The sequence below is a fragment of the Microplitis mediator genome, chromosome 1, assembly GCF_029852145.1.
Source record: "Microplitis mediator isolate UGA2020A chromosome 1, iyMicMedi2.1, whole genome shotgun sequence".
In the NCBI taxonomy this organism is placed as follows: domain Eukaryota; kingdom Metazoa; phylum Arthropoda; class Insecta; order Hymenoptera; family Braconidae; genus Microplitis; species Microplitis mediator.
This window is the reverse complement of record NC_079969.1, coordinates 5,269,387-5,289,576: the sequence shown is the minus strand read 5'-3', so window position 1 is coordinate 5,289,576 and position 20,190 is coordinate 5,269,387. Positions and strand designations below refer to the sequence as shown.

The 20,190-nt window shown below is 31.3% G+C and overlaps 1 protein-coding gene across 1 annotated transcript; it reads left to right on the top strand.

Annotated features, from left to right (window-relative positions):
* Positions 1-8,032: 8,032 nt before the first annotated feature.
* On the top strand, positions 8,033-10,663 carry LOC130674309 (uncharacterized). Its single transcript, XM_057479608.1, has one exon. It carries the CDS (start codon positions 8,583-8,585, stop codon positions 9,663-9,665), a length of 1,083 nt encoding a protein of 360 aa, XP_057335591.1. The 5' UTR covers positions 8,033-8,582; the 3' UTR covers positions 9,666-10,663.
* Positions 10,664-20,190: the final 9,527 nt, after the last annotated feature.

Here is a 20,190-nt window from a genome sequence, read left to right as displayed (position 1 = left end):
CATAATAAAGCTTTAGCATCATTAATAAATAGGCTTTATAATTAAAATCAACGGTTAATCGTGGACTTGACTCTTAAATGCGACGAATTACAATTAAAAATTGAATAAAAATATTATGATTAATATTAATGAGGATAAATAATTTAGTCCGTTTACAATTACAATTGTTAAGACTGTTTGTTTGTTTGTTTTTTTTTCTTTTCCTTTAAATTTTTTTTTTCGTTCGTTTTTTTTATTAATTAATTAATTGATTAATAATTATATTATATTTTTTTTTGTGCTTTATTATTATGAAATAATAATAATTATAATAGTTATTGATTGGTTGATATTAAAATAATAAAATGGTTTAATTACGATTGGTATTAATTACCGGGCATTTTTTTAAATTTGAAAAAACAAAAACTATAAAAATAGAGAGTGGATGAATTGATGCATAAATTAATTAATTAAATTATTAATTAGTGAGTTAATTAATTATTTAATTATTTAAAAAATAAATAAATATTATTATTTATGCATGATTTCGAACAAATATTAAAGTAAATTAAACACGAATTAATTTAAATCATTCATTAATAAAAGATAATAAATGTAAAATAAATAATCGTTAAAAAATATTGATTAAATAAATAAGTCATAATAAAATATTTTAGGTATTTTGTACTATCAATAAGTTGATAATAAAAGAAAATTAATGAAAAAAAAAAAAAAAAAAAAAAAAATTTAATTAAATTATTAAATTTCTTTTGAATGATTAATAATAATAAATTTGTTAAAATTTATGCAAATTACCCGACTTGTAACTTGTGCCTCACGTTTTTTGTAATTTAAAAAAAATTTCATTACTTGATACGACATAATTATTATTATAAAAATAAATAAAAAATTTTTTATTTAAAAAAATATAAAAGAAATTTAATTTTTAAAACATTTATTTTTCTTTACTAAATCCCAGTATACAAAATTTTTTTTTATGCCTAAAAAAATTATTATTTTTATTGTACCTGGGAAAAAATACTTTGATATAATTATATATGTCAATATATGATCATGAATCTCATCACTGATCGGATGAAAGCAATTGTTCCATCTGATCATACGTAATCATGTGGAAATGATTAAACCTGATCATATATATGATTTTCTATAGATGTATCAACATGCTTACATATATGATTACATATAGATTAAACCATATATGGTCATATAAGTATTTATATGACCATGCTTGTTATCGTGGTTAATTCTAACAAATTCGATTAAAATCTGCAAGTTTCCTTGTTGATTCACTTAAGATCAGATACCAGAACTGATTGTTTATGATTATATATGATCATGTATGACCATATATAATAATATATAATTATATAATATACGATGTGATTATATATGATCTAATGTGATAGTTTATGTGATAAGTAGTCATATTTAATGTCAAATATATTCATATATGATCATATATACTTTTATAATATCGTGTTTGATCATATATGATCACATAGTACGAGGCGTGATTATATATGACATGATTATATATGGTCTTGCATAGTATCAAATTTGGTCATATGTAATTTATATTATCACGTATAATCATATATGATAGTCCACATAATTATATATGATCATGTATAGTGTCGAATAGGGAAATACGCAATCACATATAATTTTATATTATTATATATGATCATATGTGATAGTTCATATAATTATATATGATCATGCATAGTATCAAATGTGATCATACACAATCACATATAATTTTATGTTAGCGTATTTGATCATATGTGATAGTCCATATAATTATATATGATCACGCGTAATATTAAATTGGGTTATACACAATCACATATAATTTTATATTATCATATGTGATCATCAGTAATATCAAACATTAATATGATCATATATGATTATACGTGGTATCAGATAACTATATATGGTCATATGTGATCATCAATCATATCAGACATATTTTTATAGGATCATATATAACATTCTACATAATAATATACGTTCATGTGTGACTCAAAATGTCACATATGTTCATATATATATATTTGAAATTGTATATGATTATATCTGAGTATTTTTCCCGGGTAATTAATTAGTCTCTTTATTTTTTCATTTTTCTTATATGTCATATTTTTTAGTTTCATTAAAACTACGCTTTTATTTTTATTTAATAAATTTTAAATATTACCAGTGATTAAAATAAAAAACTAAGTACTAGAAATAATTACTTATTAGTTTCCTTTATTTATTTATTTCGTTTTTTAAGTAAAATTTATGATATTTTAATTTAATTTCAATATTTAAAATTTTCATTACTTTTTTACGACTACAATTATTTATAATTTTTAATATTTATATTCGTACTTATTTAAAATAGTTTTTATTAAATTTAATTTAAAAAAAAAATTATTTACTATTAAAAAAAAAAAAAAAAAAAAACGAACGAAATCCAAAATAAGTTTTTATTTTTTGATTCTCACGAAAAACAACTAAACAAATAAACAAACATATGTTTAGTCTATTATTAATTTAATTAATTAATACATTGTTTAATTTATATAAATAAATTAATTATTAAAAATTTTCATCTCATTATTGAAAACAAAAATTGTCTTATTAAAATTTCAGGTTCAAAATTTCAAAAATTATATCGAAAGTTAATATCACAAATTAGTAATGAGTAGGGCCAGGATTTTTGCGTTATTTAGAAATAAATAATAATTAGTTGTATGAAATGTTTCATATTACGGGGAAAATATTGGTCTTATTAAAAAAGTTTTCAAACAAAAGTTGTAGGAAATTAAATTTTCTAAAAAAAATGTCTCCTATAATTTTTTTGTAGGACCAATAAGAAAGCCGTTATTTTAAAAATAAGATTTTCATAATAAACAAAATTTTGAATCATTCATTATGAATCTTAATTTTTGAATTACGGTGAAAATATTGGTCGTATTAAAAAAGTCTTTAAACAAAAGTTGTAAGAAATTTAATTTTCTAAAAAAAATGTCTCCTATAACTTTTTCTTAGGACTAATAAGAAAGCCCTAATTTCGAAAATAAGATTTTCATAATTAACAAAATTTTGAATCATTCATTATGAATCTTAATTTTCGAATTACGGTAAAAATATTGATCGTATAAAAGAATCATAAGAGACATTTGTTTTAGGAAATCAAATTTCCTACAACTTTTGTTCGAAAACTTTTTTAATAAGACCAATATTTTCGCCGTAATATCAAAAATTTGAACTACTCATTTCAAAAATAAGGCAAAAATCTTGTCCCTAGTAATGAGATTTTATTTTTAATTAATAATCAGGGGCACGTCAAAATTTTTAGTAAAACTAAAATTAATTTTTTTTTCTTTATCACTTTCTATTATTTGAATAATCTCCTGATCACGAACTTAAAATTAAAAAAAAAAATTCGAAAGTTTATTAATCAGCGCAAAATTAATGCGAGCCCTTGATAATTAATTAAAAAAAATCTAAATTTAACATTTGATTTTCTTACTATTAATTACTAATAATAATGACTGATTATTTTTTATCAAGACTAATTAATTACTATCACTAACAATAATTAATAATTACTAATTATAAATAATTTTTATTAGTGATTGTTTTTAATAATCGATAGTAAAAATAATTTTTTATGACAAGTAAAAATTAATTACCTATTATTATAATTATGTTTAAAATCAAAACTAATTAATTAAGGATTTTATTTAACTATCAGTTTTTGTACTAAAAAATTATTTTATAATTTAATGAATAATTAAAAAAAAATGGACATGAAAAAATTTTAACGGACTTGTAATAAAAATATTAAAAGTTTGAAAAATTTCATAAGAATTAACAAGATCTTATGTAGTCTGCGTAATTACGATTGAAAAAAAAAAAATAAAAGAAAAAATAATTAAAAAAAAAAAAGTACTTTAGTATCCTTTGATAAAATAATTAAAGGAAAGAAATAAATCCAATGACGATTTATTACAATATTACTACCTACTGCTATACTTACTACTCCTTATTGAATTTAAATAAAAAGTGAATGCAATGAGTAAATAAATACATAAAGGATGAAAACATAATAAATAAGTAAATGAAAACAATGTATTTTGACACCCTGTAATGGAATTTGAAAAAGAAAAAAAAAAAAAAAAAAGAATACTACTTCTAATTGTCGCCGATAATTTTAGCTGCCACTACATGACGGAATGAAGGTTACAATTATAATAATTGTGATTATTATCTGATAAATTATAGTTATTATTATGAAAGACATAAATATTTGAGGTAAATGTTTTGTTTTGGCAGCAAAAGTTTAAAAAAAGAAAAATACTTACTGAGATATCCCCCAACTTGCTTGTTTCAGATACATTTGTATTGATTGCAATTGTGCATAATTTTAAGTAATAAAAACATTTCTGTACATAAATTCGTTTTTTTATTTTAATAATTTATGAGTATCCATTGATTCATTAGTTGATTAATGCAACAGAGCTATAGTTTCGGAAAAGCTTGGGATTTTCCCCACCTTTATTCTTTTCCCTCTATTATAATATTCTGGAAAAGATATTCTGCGCATGCGCAAATCAAAATATTGTGCTAGGGCACAATCCCAAACTTTATGGCCGGTATTTATAGTCAGGACTTACAGCTTAAGATCATCTTCCCCATGTTAAGTAACAACTGGTGACCAATTACATGGAAAGATTGGAACCCGACTGGTTACTGTTCTGCACTCGACTCAATACCACACTGATTACTGTGCGAAACCTGACTGAGTCGTATGCGCACATCACTCAGTCAGGCTCTGCATAGTAATCAGTGTGGTGCTGCACCACAATTGAGCATTTTCTCTTAGCACCGTACTGAGTCGAGTGCAGAACAGTAATCAGTCGGGTTCCAATCTTTCCGTGTACTTTTGAATGCTCACCCCCTTAACAAGCCCCTGTTTAGAAAATCTCATAGAATCCAATAGATTCTCATAAATTCCCATAGAGATTTTATAAGAATGAATGAGTTCTATAAGAAGCGCTATAGTTAAGTGTAGGGCCTTATACATACATCTATAAGAATCTATCGGATTTTTTAAGCAGGGGCGCCATTTTCTCAACTTTCTAGGTACCTACGTGTCTTGCTGCAGATACTTGTGGCTAGATTTCAATAGCAAGTCTTGCGCAAACCTCACACAAGAAATTCGTGCCAGATTATAACTCGATTCTGGAGGAAGACTATAGTTTAAAATAGTTGCGCATGGCTTGCTCAAGATCTGCTCAAGGCTCAAAATTGGCTTGAGTCTTGAGCAGTTCTTGAGCAAGCCATGCGTGAACCTGCCGTAAGTTACTAGTGCAAGAAATGCGCGAGAAACTTTCAAACTGCACCGTATCTAAGATATCTCCCGGGTCACAATATCTAGCCTCATCGAACCCAAGTAAGCCTCAATCCAGCCTCACTGAGTAATGAAAGCATTTTGAGCCTCAAATGATGTTCAAAAAGCATCAATGAGCCTTAAATAATGCTCAAAGAGCCTCAAGTAATACTAATCGAATTTAAATTACATAGTCGAGTAGTAGGTTCATTTAAGGCTCAAAATGCTTTCTTTACTCAGTGAGGCTGGATTGAGGCTTACTTGGGTTCGATGAGGCTAGATATTGTGACCCGGGCTTCAATATTCTTTTGTACCATGCCTTGAGCAAGTCTTGCGCAAGTCTTGATGACGATTTCTTGCTACATGATCTTGCGCAAGACCCATACGTAGAAAAAGACACTAGTGACTAGGGGTTTTGTTCAAGACACTGGCACCAGAATCTTGCTCAAGTATGTGTTATTTGGGACTTAATTGGTAAAAAGATTATACAAAAGTATATTTATATTAGATGCATAATAAATATAAAACTAGTCATGGAAGAATTAAAACCTCTTAACGAAACGATGAGAAGTCATTGGTTTAATTTATTAGAAATGTATCATCAAGTGTTACAACGAGTGAAATCAACGCAAAAATATTACAATGATTTGTACTCCAATGAATCTCGTAACCTAAAACATCTTACGCAAAACGATGTCAGTGACACCTGGCTGATCGATTACGCATTGCTACGACTGGATCGTAATTTTCATCTCTTTCATAAAAAGTTTCAAAAATGTATTGATACTATTCTTCATAACATCGATAAATTGAAAATTATTCTAAACAAAACATACTTTAAGAAATCGTTTAATTATGTCGATCGATTTAATGAACTAGTGAGATATTTGAACAAAATAATCGAGTTTTTAAACACTAAAGAATTTAAAATTGACAATGTGACATTAAACAAAAATATTTTCCTTAAGCCTCTAGAAATAATTAAAAAAGAAACATCGGAAAAGTCATGATTATAATGAAAAATTCAAATTTATGTTAACTGACCTTTATACATTTCACGTGTTTTGTATTAATCATAACAGTACGTATTGTAATCAGATTTTAGCTGCCGTAAAAAAAAAAATTCATTTTTTGCGGGTAAAATCCCGTAGAAAAAAAACATTATGGGAACTAAATTAAATTTTCTTATAAGAAATATCCATAAAGATAAATTACATTTCACATAATTATTGGATGCAAAGGAAAAAAAAAAAATTAATAATTATCGGAAAACAAGTCATCAAAATTTTTCGATTGACACTTTCAATTTTTGAAAAAGTTTATAAAAAAAATTCAACGTAATGATCAAGTATATTTACAAAACTGATTTTGAGATTTTCAAAAAACAAACTTTTTTTATAAAATTTTTAGGCGTAGCCCCCCCCCCTCTATATTATCAAAAATAATAATTTAAAAAAAAAATTCGAATTACGATATTGAGACGTTTTTTTTTAGAATTTGTTCTATTTTTCGTTCTCTTTAAGAAAAAAAATATTTGAAGACTCGCAAAAATTTTGCCACGAAAATTTCGATAAAAAACCAGAAAAAAGTGCTTTTTTCATACTTTAAAACTACAAAAAGTAATAAAAATATCAAAATTCTATAATTGGCTATAAGATGGCAGATCCATTTATCCGCTGCGGAGAAGAACAATTTTTAAAAAATGGGTTGATACCTCCATTATTGTATTTTTTATGTCCAAAAATAGGTGGAGCGACACATCTAAACAATTACCCAATAATTACCCGACTAAAAAAAAAGTTGTAAGACCTATTGGTTTTCAATTGGGAACTGAATGTTGGCATGGAACGCATAGCCCAAGATGATCCCAATCGTGTATACCCAACTGTGCCCCAATTAGGCGTACCCTACAGGATTCCAATTGGTTACACCCTACAGAAACTTTAGACCAACCCAATAAAATCCCAACATACAAAAAATTTACTTAAATACACATTTTATTTAAATTCTCTTATTTCAATACAACTTTTTTTTGTTTATTCATTTTTCGAAGGTCATGGCCGCCCCAATTACGAGCCCCTCGTAAAACAGATTTTAAAGCTCCTACACTGAGAGAAAAAAAAATTAAATTCAAGTAACCATGTTTACTTAACTCATAATACTAAAAAGAAGAAAAAAATTTTTACATCGAAGTATAATATTTCTTATTTTTATAACTATTGTTTAAATCTACTCATAAATTTCTACAGACAATGCATTTTTACTAAAATTAAGAAAATATTTACTTGGCACTATTTAAGTAAAATAATACTTAAATCAAGAAATTTTACTTGGAAATATACATTTTTTTCTCTCAGTGTATTATCTCTGGTTTATCTACAGGATAAATTGAATTTGAGCTGTTTTTTTATTAAAACATCTGAAATAATTTTCAAAAAATTAATTTTTAATAGTTAACACATACATTTGATAAAATTGATATAAATTATACACTTGCAAGTGAATTATCTCCATAACGACAAATTCACTTTTGTGATTTATCGCTAGATATCATTCACTCATTTTATCAATTCAATAGCAATAAAAGTGATTGTCATGACATTCCGATTATAAGTTATGTTCATACAAAAATTTAATATATATTATTACCTTCGTGATAAATTTAGCTAGTAATCATTCTAAAATTAATCAAACGAGTATTAAACCATCGCCGGTCACAGAAAAATCATTTTAAACATAACAAGTACTCTAATGTCTGATTCAGTGAGTGGTATATTTCAACTGCCTTCTTGCGTTTTAACGTTTCCTGAAGAAGTTGATTATCTTACTGACTCCCTAATAAAAATTCACGCAGCCTTGCATAACTACCCAGTGAAAATTGTCAAGCCAATCCGTAAATCTATTCACTATGGCGTTTATTTAACAATATCTTATGCATCATATGACAAATTGCCGAACAATGAGGTGTCAAATATCGACAATCAGGAAATGCCTTTGCTGCTTTTGCCTGATATCGTCTATACGCGTAATGTCGAAATAGATGACTCAATAAACACAATGTGCGGTGTATATAAAGCTGACAAAAATACGCCATTATTCACTATCAATGCGTCTGGGTTAAGTAGTAAATTAAACGATACTGGTCTTGCGGAAAGTCAGTTAGCAAGAGCAAATCTTAAGAAAAGTCAAAAACATGGAAAGCGGATCAAACCAAAAGAAAGTGAAAAATCTGACTTATGAAGAACTGCATAAACAGAAGCGTGAATTGACATCAACTTTATTGAAAATTTATCCGGATCTCGTGAATTTTGAACCCGATATTCAATCAATTGTCGAAACGTTTACGTTGTCGCTCGACAATCGACTAAATTTGGAAACTATAATTAAAAAATTGAACGATCATTTGTCGAAGTCGACGTTCCCTTCGGACGGGCTGTTAAAATTTAAGAAGCTCATTTTTTCGAAAAACAATTTGAATAATTTGGATGCACTACCCATTGGAATCATACTGTCTATCGACATGCACAGTCATGCTGCCCAAGCGGCATTGAATGTTAAGCATACGAAAATTTTGTACTCAAGAGAAAATTCAAAATCGAGCGAAAATTCCGAAGTCATTACAATCCAAGAACTCAAACATCCGATTCTTCCAGATATTGATGTAACTGTACTACATCAAGGTGTCAAGTACTGTTGGTTTCGTATAAAACTATTCAATCATGACGATTTTTCTCAACTGGAATTACCGTTTACGCCGGTGCATTATTACTTTTATACAAATCTTATTGTGGAAATTTACTACCATCGAGAATGTCGTAATTATAAAGACATCTATTGGCTTACGATGGATTATTTGAATTCGTCACCGCTAATTGACAAAATATATTTTTTTTCTGACTGCCGATTGGTCGAGCGAATTGACAACAAGGTCATCCAGTTTTCAAATACTTTGAAATTTTTGTATTGCTACCGCCTAAATACGGCGAGTTTTTCGGTGACGTCAATTGACGATTTGGAAAATTTGTTTAAACTATTAATTCGCACTACTGTGTTTTTGTACCGGCGTAATTTCAATATGGTCAATGAAGATTTGGACACACCATTCACAGCTCTTACGGGAGAACGCGCTCACATAAATGTTCGTCGATTTTTAAGCGAAGAAAATATATATTCAGTAAACAATGCACGCGATGGGTTGATATTGGGCACTGGTACTCAAATCGGAGGGATCAATTCACACGAAGTTATTATAAAGTGCAGTGATTTTGTTAAGTAATCGATTAACTTGAATTTTTATTATTTTATTAACATTATTAGGGTTCTTATCCATTTTTTATACAATCCCTGACTAAAAATATTTATTGAAAAGGATTGAAAATTATTTCAATTTTTTTCAATCCCACGGAGGATTTGGAAAATATTGAATGGAAGTGAAATTTCGATCATTTGAACACTTTCTAATTCTTAAAATGGAATTCAAAAGTATTGAGAAGAATTCAATCTTTCATCATTTCAATACCTTCCAATATGGAATTATTTTGGTATTGAGGATTCAGAAAGATTCAAAAATTTCAATTCATTTGAATCTTTTCCAATTCCTCGGAAGTTTAGAAATTCTTATATGATTTTGGGATTGAAAAGTATTAATTTTATGTCCAAATGAAAACCTTGGGGTATAAAAAGTATTCAAAAGGATTCGATTCTCATCTTTTTCAATACTTTTCAATAAATATTTTTAATCAGGGATATGATTTATTTCTCCTCTTTAATAATAATATTGGTTAATATTTCCAAGTATAATTTTACAATATAATGAGTAAATTAAATATTATTAGTAACAGTCGTATTAATTGCTTGTTTTATAATTCATGGATTTAACAATTGGATGTTTTTATAAATGAGGTAATTATAGACCACGTGTTTTTGAATTGTTTGAATTTAGTCTGACAATTAAATTATTACTGATTACTGTATATTAATTCTAATTAATTTTGTAATTTATTTAATTCGTAATAAGAATAATGAACTGACTGTGTATGTTTTAATTGTAGTACCTGAGAAAATCAGGAAACTAATAAAACGTTGTGCAAAGTTTTAATAAACATCGAAAAAATTCTATCCAATAAAGAGGAGAATTGAATCATATTATTTTATTAGATTACTGTGTGATTTTATATAGTAAATATAAAGAAATCTATTGACTTGCGATTATGAATATTGTAAATTATAATAAAATATAAGGGATTTTAAACAAAGATATTCGAAATTAAAAATTTTCATTTCATAAATGCGTTACTTGAAATATTGTTTCAGCGAATAAATTATTTCATTTATATCTCGGGTCGAAAAATTTGATCTGTTTTAAATGAAATAAAAATTTTAAGTAATTTCTATTCAATTTTACTTTTTATTTGTTTTTAATTTCATATTTAGACTGTATTCAGACTTATTTTCAATAATTTTTACTCTGGTTTTGGTCATAGATCGTTATCATACTTTCTTTTCATAATATATTGTCTTATTTTGTTTTTATCCACACGGAAAAAAATAAACTTTAAAAATTACTATTTGAAATTATAACGTGGAACCCGGTTGTCAGTATGGGGAATTTCAACATTCAAATAGTAAATTTTATAATACGTGTCGTCTATTTTCTAAGAATCAGTTACGATTTTCAAAGTTCAAATAGTAATTTTTCTTACATAGACAATAAATTTTCATACATATCCTGTAATTATTCACGTTTTAATCATAAATGAATAAATTACTATTTAGAATGATGGTATTTACTGATCACTGCATCATTATACTACTTGTAATTCTCAATTTACATATTTTTTATTTTTTTCCATGCAGACCAAATTCGAACTTGTACTGCCTATTGTTTTTATTAGTCTGTTTTTGATCATCTTTAGAACAAAAGCTCAAAATTTTTATAAAAATTTAAAGACAGACAAATCAGTCCAAATAAAATCTAGTTAGACTGAAATCAGATCAAATTTTTCAACCCGGACATCTTTCTGCAAAACCATAACTTTCTTTATTTTTAAAATACACGGAAAGAAAATAATGGGAAGTTTTGCTATGCATTATGGGAATAGTTCCCATAATGGTATGGGAATAGTACCTATACTACTATAGGGATGGTTCCCATATATTATGGGAACCATCCCCATAATAGTATGAGAAAAATTTGGAAAATCCAAAAGTGCGCGACTCATAATGCTCATTTATTATGAAATAATAAAATAATCATAAAAAAATGGCGGGAAGCAGGAATAAATTTAAAATATATAAAATTTTCTTTCCTTAAATATTTTTTTTTTTTTTTTTTTAAATTATATTAGTGTTTTTTATATAATTATGGAAGAACCTACTCAAAATATCGCGATTAATAAAAAAAGCAAAAAAAATATATGTAAATGAAAAAAAATTGAACTGAAACAATTCAGGCTTACCAATTAGCAAAAAAAAAAAAAACAGCTACACTAGGATGGTAATTCGCAAGCGCCCCTGGTGGGATAAATGTACGTATAATGTATAGGTATAGATATATCGGCATCCATGTTAATTTTACATCGATATATATACATATAGTTATACAGCCTTTTTATTCTTTTATTAATTGTTATTAAACGACACTGAATTACCTAGCCAGTAGCAATAGGGGATCTACAAATCTTTCAAAGAATTAAAAAAAAAAAAATTTGATTCAATTACTGCATTTTTTCGTAAGTTATTGTGTCTACGGGTTTCATACTTGACGGACAGGAAATTTTTTTAGACTATTTTGATGTTTTTTCCTTTTTTATTGAAATAAATCAATTTTTGAAAAGTATGAAACTAATATCCATTAAATTATCTTCAAAATAGTATGCAACATATCTCAATTCCGTAAACTAACAAGGGTATAATAATTGAAATAGTTGCCGAAGTAAGGCGAATTAAATTTTTCGATCATAAAGCACATCTCAGATGCTTCGCATCATAAGTCGTGCAATAGCTAATTTTCGAAAAAAAATCAGAATCAAAAGATGGAGTGAAACGGCAAGACCTGAATTATTTCTATCTTCCGGGGCATTTTGATTGATTCTGACGAATCTAGGGACTGCTCAGCTAAACAACTTTCACGATCGTGTTCCTCGGGAAATTTCCGATAGAAAACTAGTGTCAAATAGCTAATTTTCGAAAAAAATCAGAATCAAAAGATAAAGTGAAACGGCAAGACCTGAATTATTTCTATTTTCCGGGGCATTTTGATTGATTCTGACGAATCTAGGGACTGCTCAGCTAAACTACTTTCACGATCGTGTTCCTCGGGAAATTTCCGATGGGAAACTAGTGTCGAATAGCTAATTTTCGAAAAAAATCAGAATCAAAAGACGAAGTGAAACGGCAAGACCTGAATTATTTCTATCTTCCGGGGCATTTTGATTGATTCTGGCGAATCTAGGGACTGCTCAGCTAAACAACTTTCACGATCGTGTTCCTCGGCAAATTTCCGATGGGAAACTAGTGTCAAATAGTAAATTTTCGAAAAAAATCAGAATCAAAAGACGAAGTGAAACGGCAAGACCTGAATTATTTCTATCTTCCGGGGCATTTTGATTGATTCTAACGAATCTAGGGACTGTTCAGCTAAACTACTTTCACGATCGTGTTCCTCGGCAAATTTCCGATGGGAAACTAGTGTCAAATAGCTAATTTTCAAAAAAAATCAGAATCAACAGACGAAGTGAAACGGCAAGACCTGAATTATTTCTATTTTCCGGGGCATTTTGATTATTCCTGACAAATCTAGCGACTGCTCAGCTAAAGTACTTTCACGATCGTGTTCCTCGGCAAATTTCCGATGGGAAACTAGTGTCGAATAGCTAATTTTCGAAAAAAATCAGAATCAAAAGACGAAGTGAAACGGCAAGACCTGAATTATTTCTATCTTCCGGGGCATTTTGATTGATTCTGGCGAATCTAGGGACTGCTCAGCTAAACAACTTTCACGATCGTGTTCCTCGGCAAATTTCCGATGGGAAACTAGTGTCAAATAGTAAATTTTCGAAAAAAATCAGAATCAAAAGACGAAGTGAAACGGCAAGACCTGAATTATTTCTATCTTCCGGGGCATTTTGATTGATTCTGGCGAATCTAGGGACTGCTCAGCTAAACAACTTTCACGATCGTGTTCCTCGGCAAATTTCCGATGGGAAACTAGTGTCAAATAGTAAATTTTCGAAAAAAATCAGAATCAAAAGACGAAGTGAAACGGCAAGACCTGAATTATTTCTATCTTCCGGGGCATTTTGATTGATTCTAACGAATCTAGGGACTGTTCAGCTAAACTACTTTCACGATCGTGTTCCTCGGCAAATTTCCGATGGGAAACTAGTGTCAAATAGCTAATTTTCAAAAAAAATCAGAATCAACAGACGAAGTGAAACGGCAAGACCTGAATTATTTCTATTTTCCGGGGCATTTTGATTATTCCTGACAAATCTAGCGACTGCTCAGCTAAAGTACTTTCACGATCGTGTTCCTCGGCAAATTTCCGATGGGAAACTAGTGTCAAATAGAGAATTTTCGAAAAAAATCAGAATCAAAAGACGAAGTGAAACGACAAGACCTGAATTATTTCTATTTTCCGGGGCATTTTGATTATTTCTGACGAATCTAGCGACTGCTCAGCTAAAGTACTTTCACGATCGTGTTCCTCGGGAAATTTCCGATGGGAAACTAGTGTCAAATAGCAAATTTTCGGAAAAAATCAGAATCAAAAGACGAAGTGAAACGGCAAGACCTGAATTATTTCTATCTTCCGGGGCATTTTGATTGATTCTGGCGAATCTACGGACTGCTCAGCTAAAATACTTTCACGATCGTGTTCCTCGGAAAATGTCCGATGGGAAACTAGTGTCAAATAGCTAATTTTCGAAAAAAATCAGAATCAAAAGACGAAGTGAAACGGCAAGACCTGCATTATTTCTATTTTCCGGGGCATATTGATTATTTCTGACAAATCTAGCGACTGCTCAGCTAAAGTACTTTCACGATCGTGTTCCTCGGCAAATTTCCGATGGGAAACTAGTGTCAAATAGTTAATTTTCGAAAAAAATCAGAATCAAAAGACGAAGTGAAACGGCAAGACCTGCATTATTTCTATTTTCCGGGGCATATTGATTATTTCTGACAAATCTAGCGACTGCTCAGCTAAAGTACTTTCACGATCGTGTTCCTCGGGAAATGTCCGATAAGAAACTAGTGTCAAATAGTTAATTTTCGAAAAAAATCAGAATCAAAAGACGAAGTGAAACGGCAAGACCTGAATTACTTCTATTTTCCGGGGCATTTTGATTATTTCTGACAAATCTAGCGACTGCTCAGCTAAAGTACTTTCACGATCGTGTTCCTCGGGAAATGTCCGATGGGAAACTAGTGTCAAATAGCTAATTTTCGAAAAAAATCAGAATCAAAAGACGAAGTGAAACGGCAAGACCTGAATTATTTCTATCTTCCGGGGCATTTTGATTGATTCTGGCGAATCTAGGGACTGCTCAGCTAAACAACTTTCACGATCGTGTTTCTCGGCAAATTTCCGATGGGAAACTAGTGTCAAATAGTAAATTTTCGAAAAAAATCAGAATCAAAAGACGAAGTGAAACGGCAAGACATGAATTATTTCTATCTTCCGGGGCATTTTGATTGATTCTAACGAATCTAGGGACTGTTCAGCTAAACTACTTTCACGATCGTGTTCCTCGGCAAATTTCCGATGGGAAACTAGTGTCAAATAGCAAATTTTCGAAAAAAATCAGAATCAAAAGACGAAGTGAAACGGCAAGACCTGAATTATTTCTATCTTCCGGGGCATTTTGATTGATTCTGGCGAATCTAGGGACTGCTCAGCTAAACAACTTTCACGATCGTGTTCCTCGGCAAATTTCCGATGGGAAACTAGTGTCGAATAGCAAATTTTCGAAAAAAATCAGAATCAAAAGACGAAGTGAAACGGCAAGACCTGAATTATTTCTATTTTCCGGGGCATTTTGATTATTCCTGACAAATCTAGCGACTGCTCAGCTAAAGTACTTTCACGATCGTGTTCCTCGGAAAATGTCCGATGGGAAACTAGTGTCAAATAGCTAATTTTCGAAAAAAATCAGAATCAAAAGACGAAGTGAAACGGCAAGACCTGAATTATTTCTATCTTCCGGGGCATTTTGATTGATTCTAACGAATCTAGGGACTGTTCAGCTAAACTACTTTCACGATCGTGTTCCTCGGCAAATTTCCGATGGGAAACTAGTGTCAAATAGCAAATTTTCGAAAAAAATCAGAATCAAAAGACGAAGTGAAACGGCAAGACCTGAATTATTTCTATCTTCCGGGGCATTTTGATTGATTCTGGCGAATCTAGGGACTGCTCAGCTAAACAACTTTCACGATCGTGTTTCTCGGCAAATTTCCGATGGGAAACTAGTGTCAAATAGTAAATTTTCGAAAAAAATCAGAATCAAAAGACGAAGTGAAACGGCAAGACATGAATTATTTCTATCTTCCGGGGCATTTTGATTGATTCTAACGAATCTAGGGACTGTTCAGCTAAACTACTTTCACGATCGTGTTCCTCGGCAAATTTCCGATGGGAAACTAGTGTCAAATAGCAAATTTTCGAAAAAAATCAGAATCAAAAGACGAAGTGAAACGGCAAGACCTGAATTATTTCTATCTTCCGGGGCATTTTGATTGATTCTGGCGAATCTAGGGACTGCTCAGCTAAACAACTTTCACGATCGTGTTCCTCGGCAAATTTCCGATGGGAAACTAGTGTCAAATAGCAAATTTTCGAAAAAAATCAGAATCAAAAGACGAAGTGAAACGGCAAGACCTGAATTATTTCTATCTTCCGGGGCATTTTGATTGATTCTGGCGAATCTAGGGACTGCTCAGCTAAACTACTTTCCTGATCGTGTTCCTCGGCAAATTTCCAATGGGAAACTAGTGTCAAATAGCTAATTTTCGAAAAAAATCAGAATCAAAAGACGAAGTGAAACGGCAAGACCTGAATTATTTCTATCTTCCGGGGCATTTTGATTGATTCTAACGAATCTAGGGACTGTTCAGCTAAACTACTTTCACGATCGTGTTCCTCGGCAAATTTCCGATGGGAAACTAGTGTCAAATAGCTAATTTTGGAAAAAAATCAGAATCAAAAGACGAAGTGAAACGGCAAGACCTGAATTATTTCTATCTTCCGGGGCATTTTGATTGATTCTGGCGAATCTAGGGACTGCTCAGCTAAACAACTTTCACGATCGTGTTCCTCGGCAAATTTCCGATGGGAAACTAGTGTCAAATAGCAAATTTTCGAAAAAAATCAGAATCAAAAGACGAAGTGAAACGGTAAGACCTGAATTATTTCTATCTTCCGGGGCATTTTGATTGATTCTAACGAATCTAGGGACTGTTCAGCTAAACTACTTTCACGATCGTGTTCCTCGGCAAATTTCCGATGGGAAACTAGTGTCAAATAGTAAATTTTCGAAAAAAATCAGAATCAAAAGACGAAGTGAAACGGCAAGCCCTAAATTATTTCTATTTTCCGGGGCATTTTGATTATTTCTGACGAATCTAGCGACTGCTCAGCTAAAGTACTTTCACGATCGTGTTCCTCGGCAAATTTCCGATGGGAAACTAGTGTCAAATAGCAAATTTTCGAAAAAAATCAGAATCAAAAGACGAAGTGAAACGGCAAGACCTGCATTATTTCTATCTTCCAGGGCATATTGATTATTTCTGTCAAATCTATCCACTGCTCAGCTAAAGTACTTTGATGAAGGTGTTCCTCGGGAAATGTCCGATGGGAAACTAGTGTCAAATAGCTAATTTTCGAAAAAAATCAGAATCAAAAGACGAAGTGAAACGGCAAGACCTGCATTATTTCTATTTTCCGGGGCATATTGATTATTTCTGACAAATCTAGCGACTGCTCAGCTAAAGTACTTTCAAGATCGTGTTCCTCGGCAAATTTCCGATGGGAAACTAGTGTCAAATAGCTAATTTTCGAAAAAAATCAGAATCAAAAGACGAAGTGAAACGGCAAGACCTGCATTATTTCTATTTTCCGGGGCATATTGATTATTTCTGACAAATCTAGCGACTGCTCAGCTAAAGTACTTTCACGATCGTGTTCCTCGGCAAATTTCCGATGGGAAACTAGTGTCAAATAGTTAATTTTCGAAAAAAATCAGAATCAAAAGACGAAGTGAAACGGCAAGACCTGAATTACTTCTATTTTCCGGGGCATTTTGATTATTTCTGACAAATCTAGCGACTGCTCAGCTAAAGTACTTTCACGATCGTGTTCCTCGGGAAATGTCCGATGGGAAACTAGTGTCAAATAGCTAATTTTCGAAAAAAATCAGAATCAAAAGACGAAGTGAAACGGCAAGACCTGCATTATTTCTATCTTCCAGGGCATATTGATTATTTCTGACAAATCTAGCGACTGCTCAGCTAAAGTACTTTCACGATCGTGTTCCTCGGGAAATGTCCGATGGGAAACTAGTGTCAAATAGTTAATTTTCGAAAAAAATCAGAATCAAAAGACGAAGTGAAACGGCAAGACCTGAATTATTTCTATCTTCCGGGGCATTTTGATTGATTCTGGCGAATATAGGGACTGCTCAGCTAAACTACTTTCCTGATCGTGTTCCTCGGCAAATTTCTAATGGGAAACTAGTGTCAAATAGCTAATTTTCGAAAAAAATCAGAATCAGAAGACGAAGTGAAACGGCAAGACCTGAATTATTTCTATCTTCCGGGGCATTTTGATTGATTCTGGCGAATCTAGGGACTGCTCAGCTAAACTACTTTCCTGATCGTGTTCCTCGGCAAATTTCCGATGGGAAACTAGTGTCAAATAGCTAATTTTCGAAAAAAATCAGAATCAAAAGACGAAGTGAAACGGCAAGACCTGAATTACTTCTATTTTCCGGGGCATTTTGATTATTTCTGACAAATCTAGCGACTGCTCAGCTAAAGTACTTTCACGATCGTGTTCCTCGGGAAATGTCCGATGGGAAACTAGTGTCAAATAGCTAATTTTCGAAAAAAATCAGAATCAAAAGACGAAGTGAAACGGCAAGACCTGCATTATTTCTATTTTCCGGGGCATATTGATTATTTCTGACAAATCTAGCGACTGCTCAGCTAAAGTACTTTCACGATCGTGTTCCTCGGGAAATGTCCGATGAGAAACTAGTGTCAAATAGTTAATTTTCGGAAAAAATCAGAATCAAAAGACGAAGTGAAACGGCAAGACCTGCATTATTTCTATTCTCCGGGGCATATTGATTATTTCTGACAAATCTAGCGACTGCTCAGCTAAAGTACTTTCACGATCGTGTTCCTCGGGAAATGTCCGATGAGAAACTAGTGTCAAATAGCTAATTTTCGAAAAAAATCAGAATCAAAAGACGAAGTGAAACGGCAAGACCTGCATTATTTCTATCTTCCAGGGCATATTGATTATTTCTGACAAATCTAGCGACTGCTCAGCTAAAGTACTTTCACGATCGTGTTCCTCGGGAAATGTCCGATGGGAAACTAGTGTCAAATAGTTAATTTTCGAAAAAAATCAGAATCAAAAGACGAAGTGAAACGGCAAGACCTGAATTACTTCTATTTTCCGGGGCATTTTGATTATTTCTGACAAATCTAGCGACTGCTCAGCTAAAGTACTTTGATGATCGTGTTCCTCGGGAAATGTCCGATGGGAAACTAGTGTCAAATAGCTAATTTTCGAAAAAAATCAGAATCAAAAGACGAAGTGAAACGGCAAGACCTGAATTACTTCTATTTTCCGGGGCATTTTGATTATTTCTGACAAATCTAGCGACTGCTCAGCTAAAGTACTTTCACGATCGTGTTCCTCGGGAAATGTCCGGAGGGAAACTAGTGTCAAATAGCTAATTTTCGAAAAAAATCAGAATCAAAAGACGAAGTGAAACGGCAAGACCTGCATTATTTCTATTTTCCGGGGCATATTGATTATTTCTGACAAATCTAGCGACTGCTCAGCTAAAGTACTTTCACGATCGTGTTCCTCGGCAAATTTCCGATGGGAAACTAGTGTCAAATAGTTAATTTTCGAAAAAAATCAGAATCAAAAGACGAAGTGAAACGGCAAGACCTGAATTATTTCTATCTTCCGGGGCATTTTGATTGATTCTGGCGAATATAGGGACTGCTCAGCTAAACTACTTTCCTGATCGTGTTCCTCGGCAAATTTCTAATGGGAAACTAGTGTCAAATAGCTAATTTTCGAAAAAAATCAGAATCAAAAGACGAAGTGAAACGGCAAGACCTGAATTATTTCTATCTTCCGGGGCATTTTGATTGATTCTGGCGAATATAGGGACTGCTCAGCTAAACTACTTTCCTGATCGTGTTCCTCGGCAAATTTCTAATGGGAAACTAGTGTCAAATAGCTAATTTTCGAAAAAAATCAGAATCAAAAGACGAAGTGAAACGGCAAGACCTGAATTATTTCTATCTTCCGGGGCATTTTGATTGATTCTAACGAATCTAGAGACTGTTCAGCTAAACTACTTTCACGATCGTGTTCCTCGGCAAATTTCCGATGGGAAACTAGTGTCAAATAGTAAATTTTCGAAAAAAATCAGAATCAAAAGACGAAGTGAAACGGCAAGACCTGCATTATTTCTATCTTCCAGGGCATATTGATTATTTCTGACAAATCTAGCGACTGCTCAGCTAAAGTACTTTCACGATCGTGTTCCTCG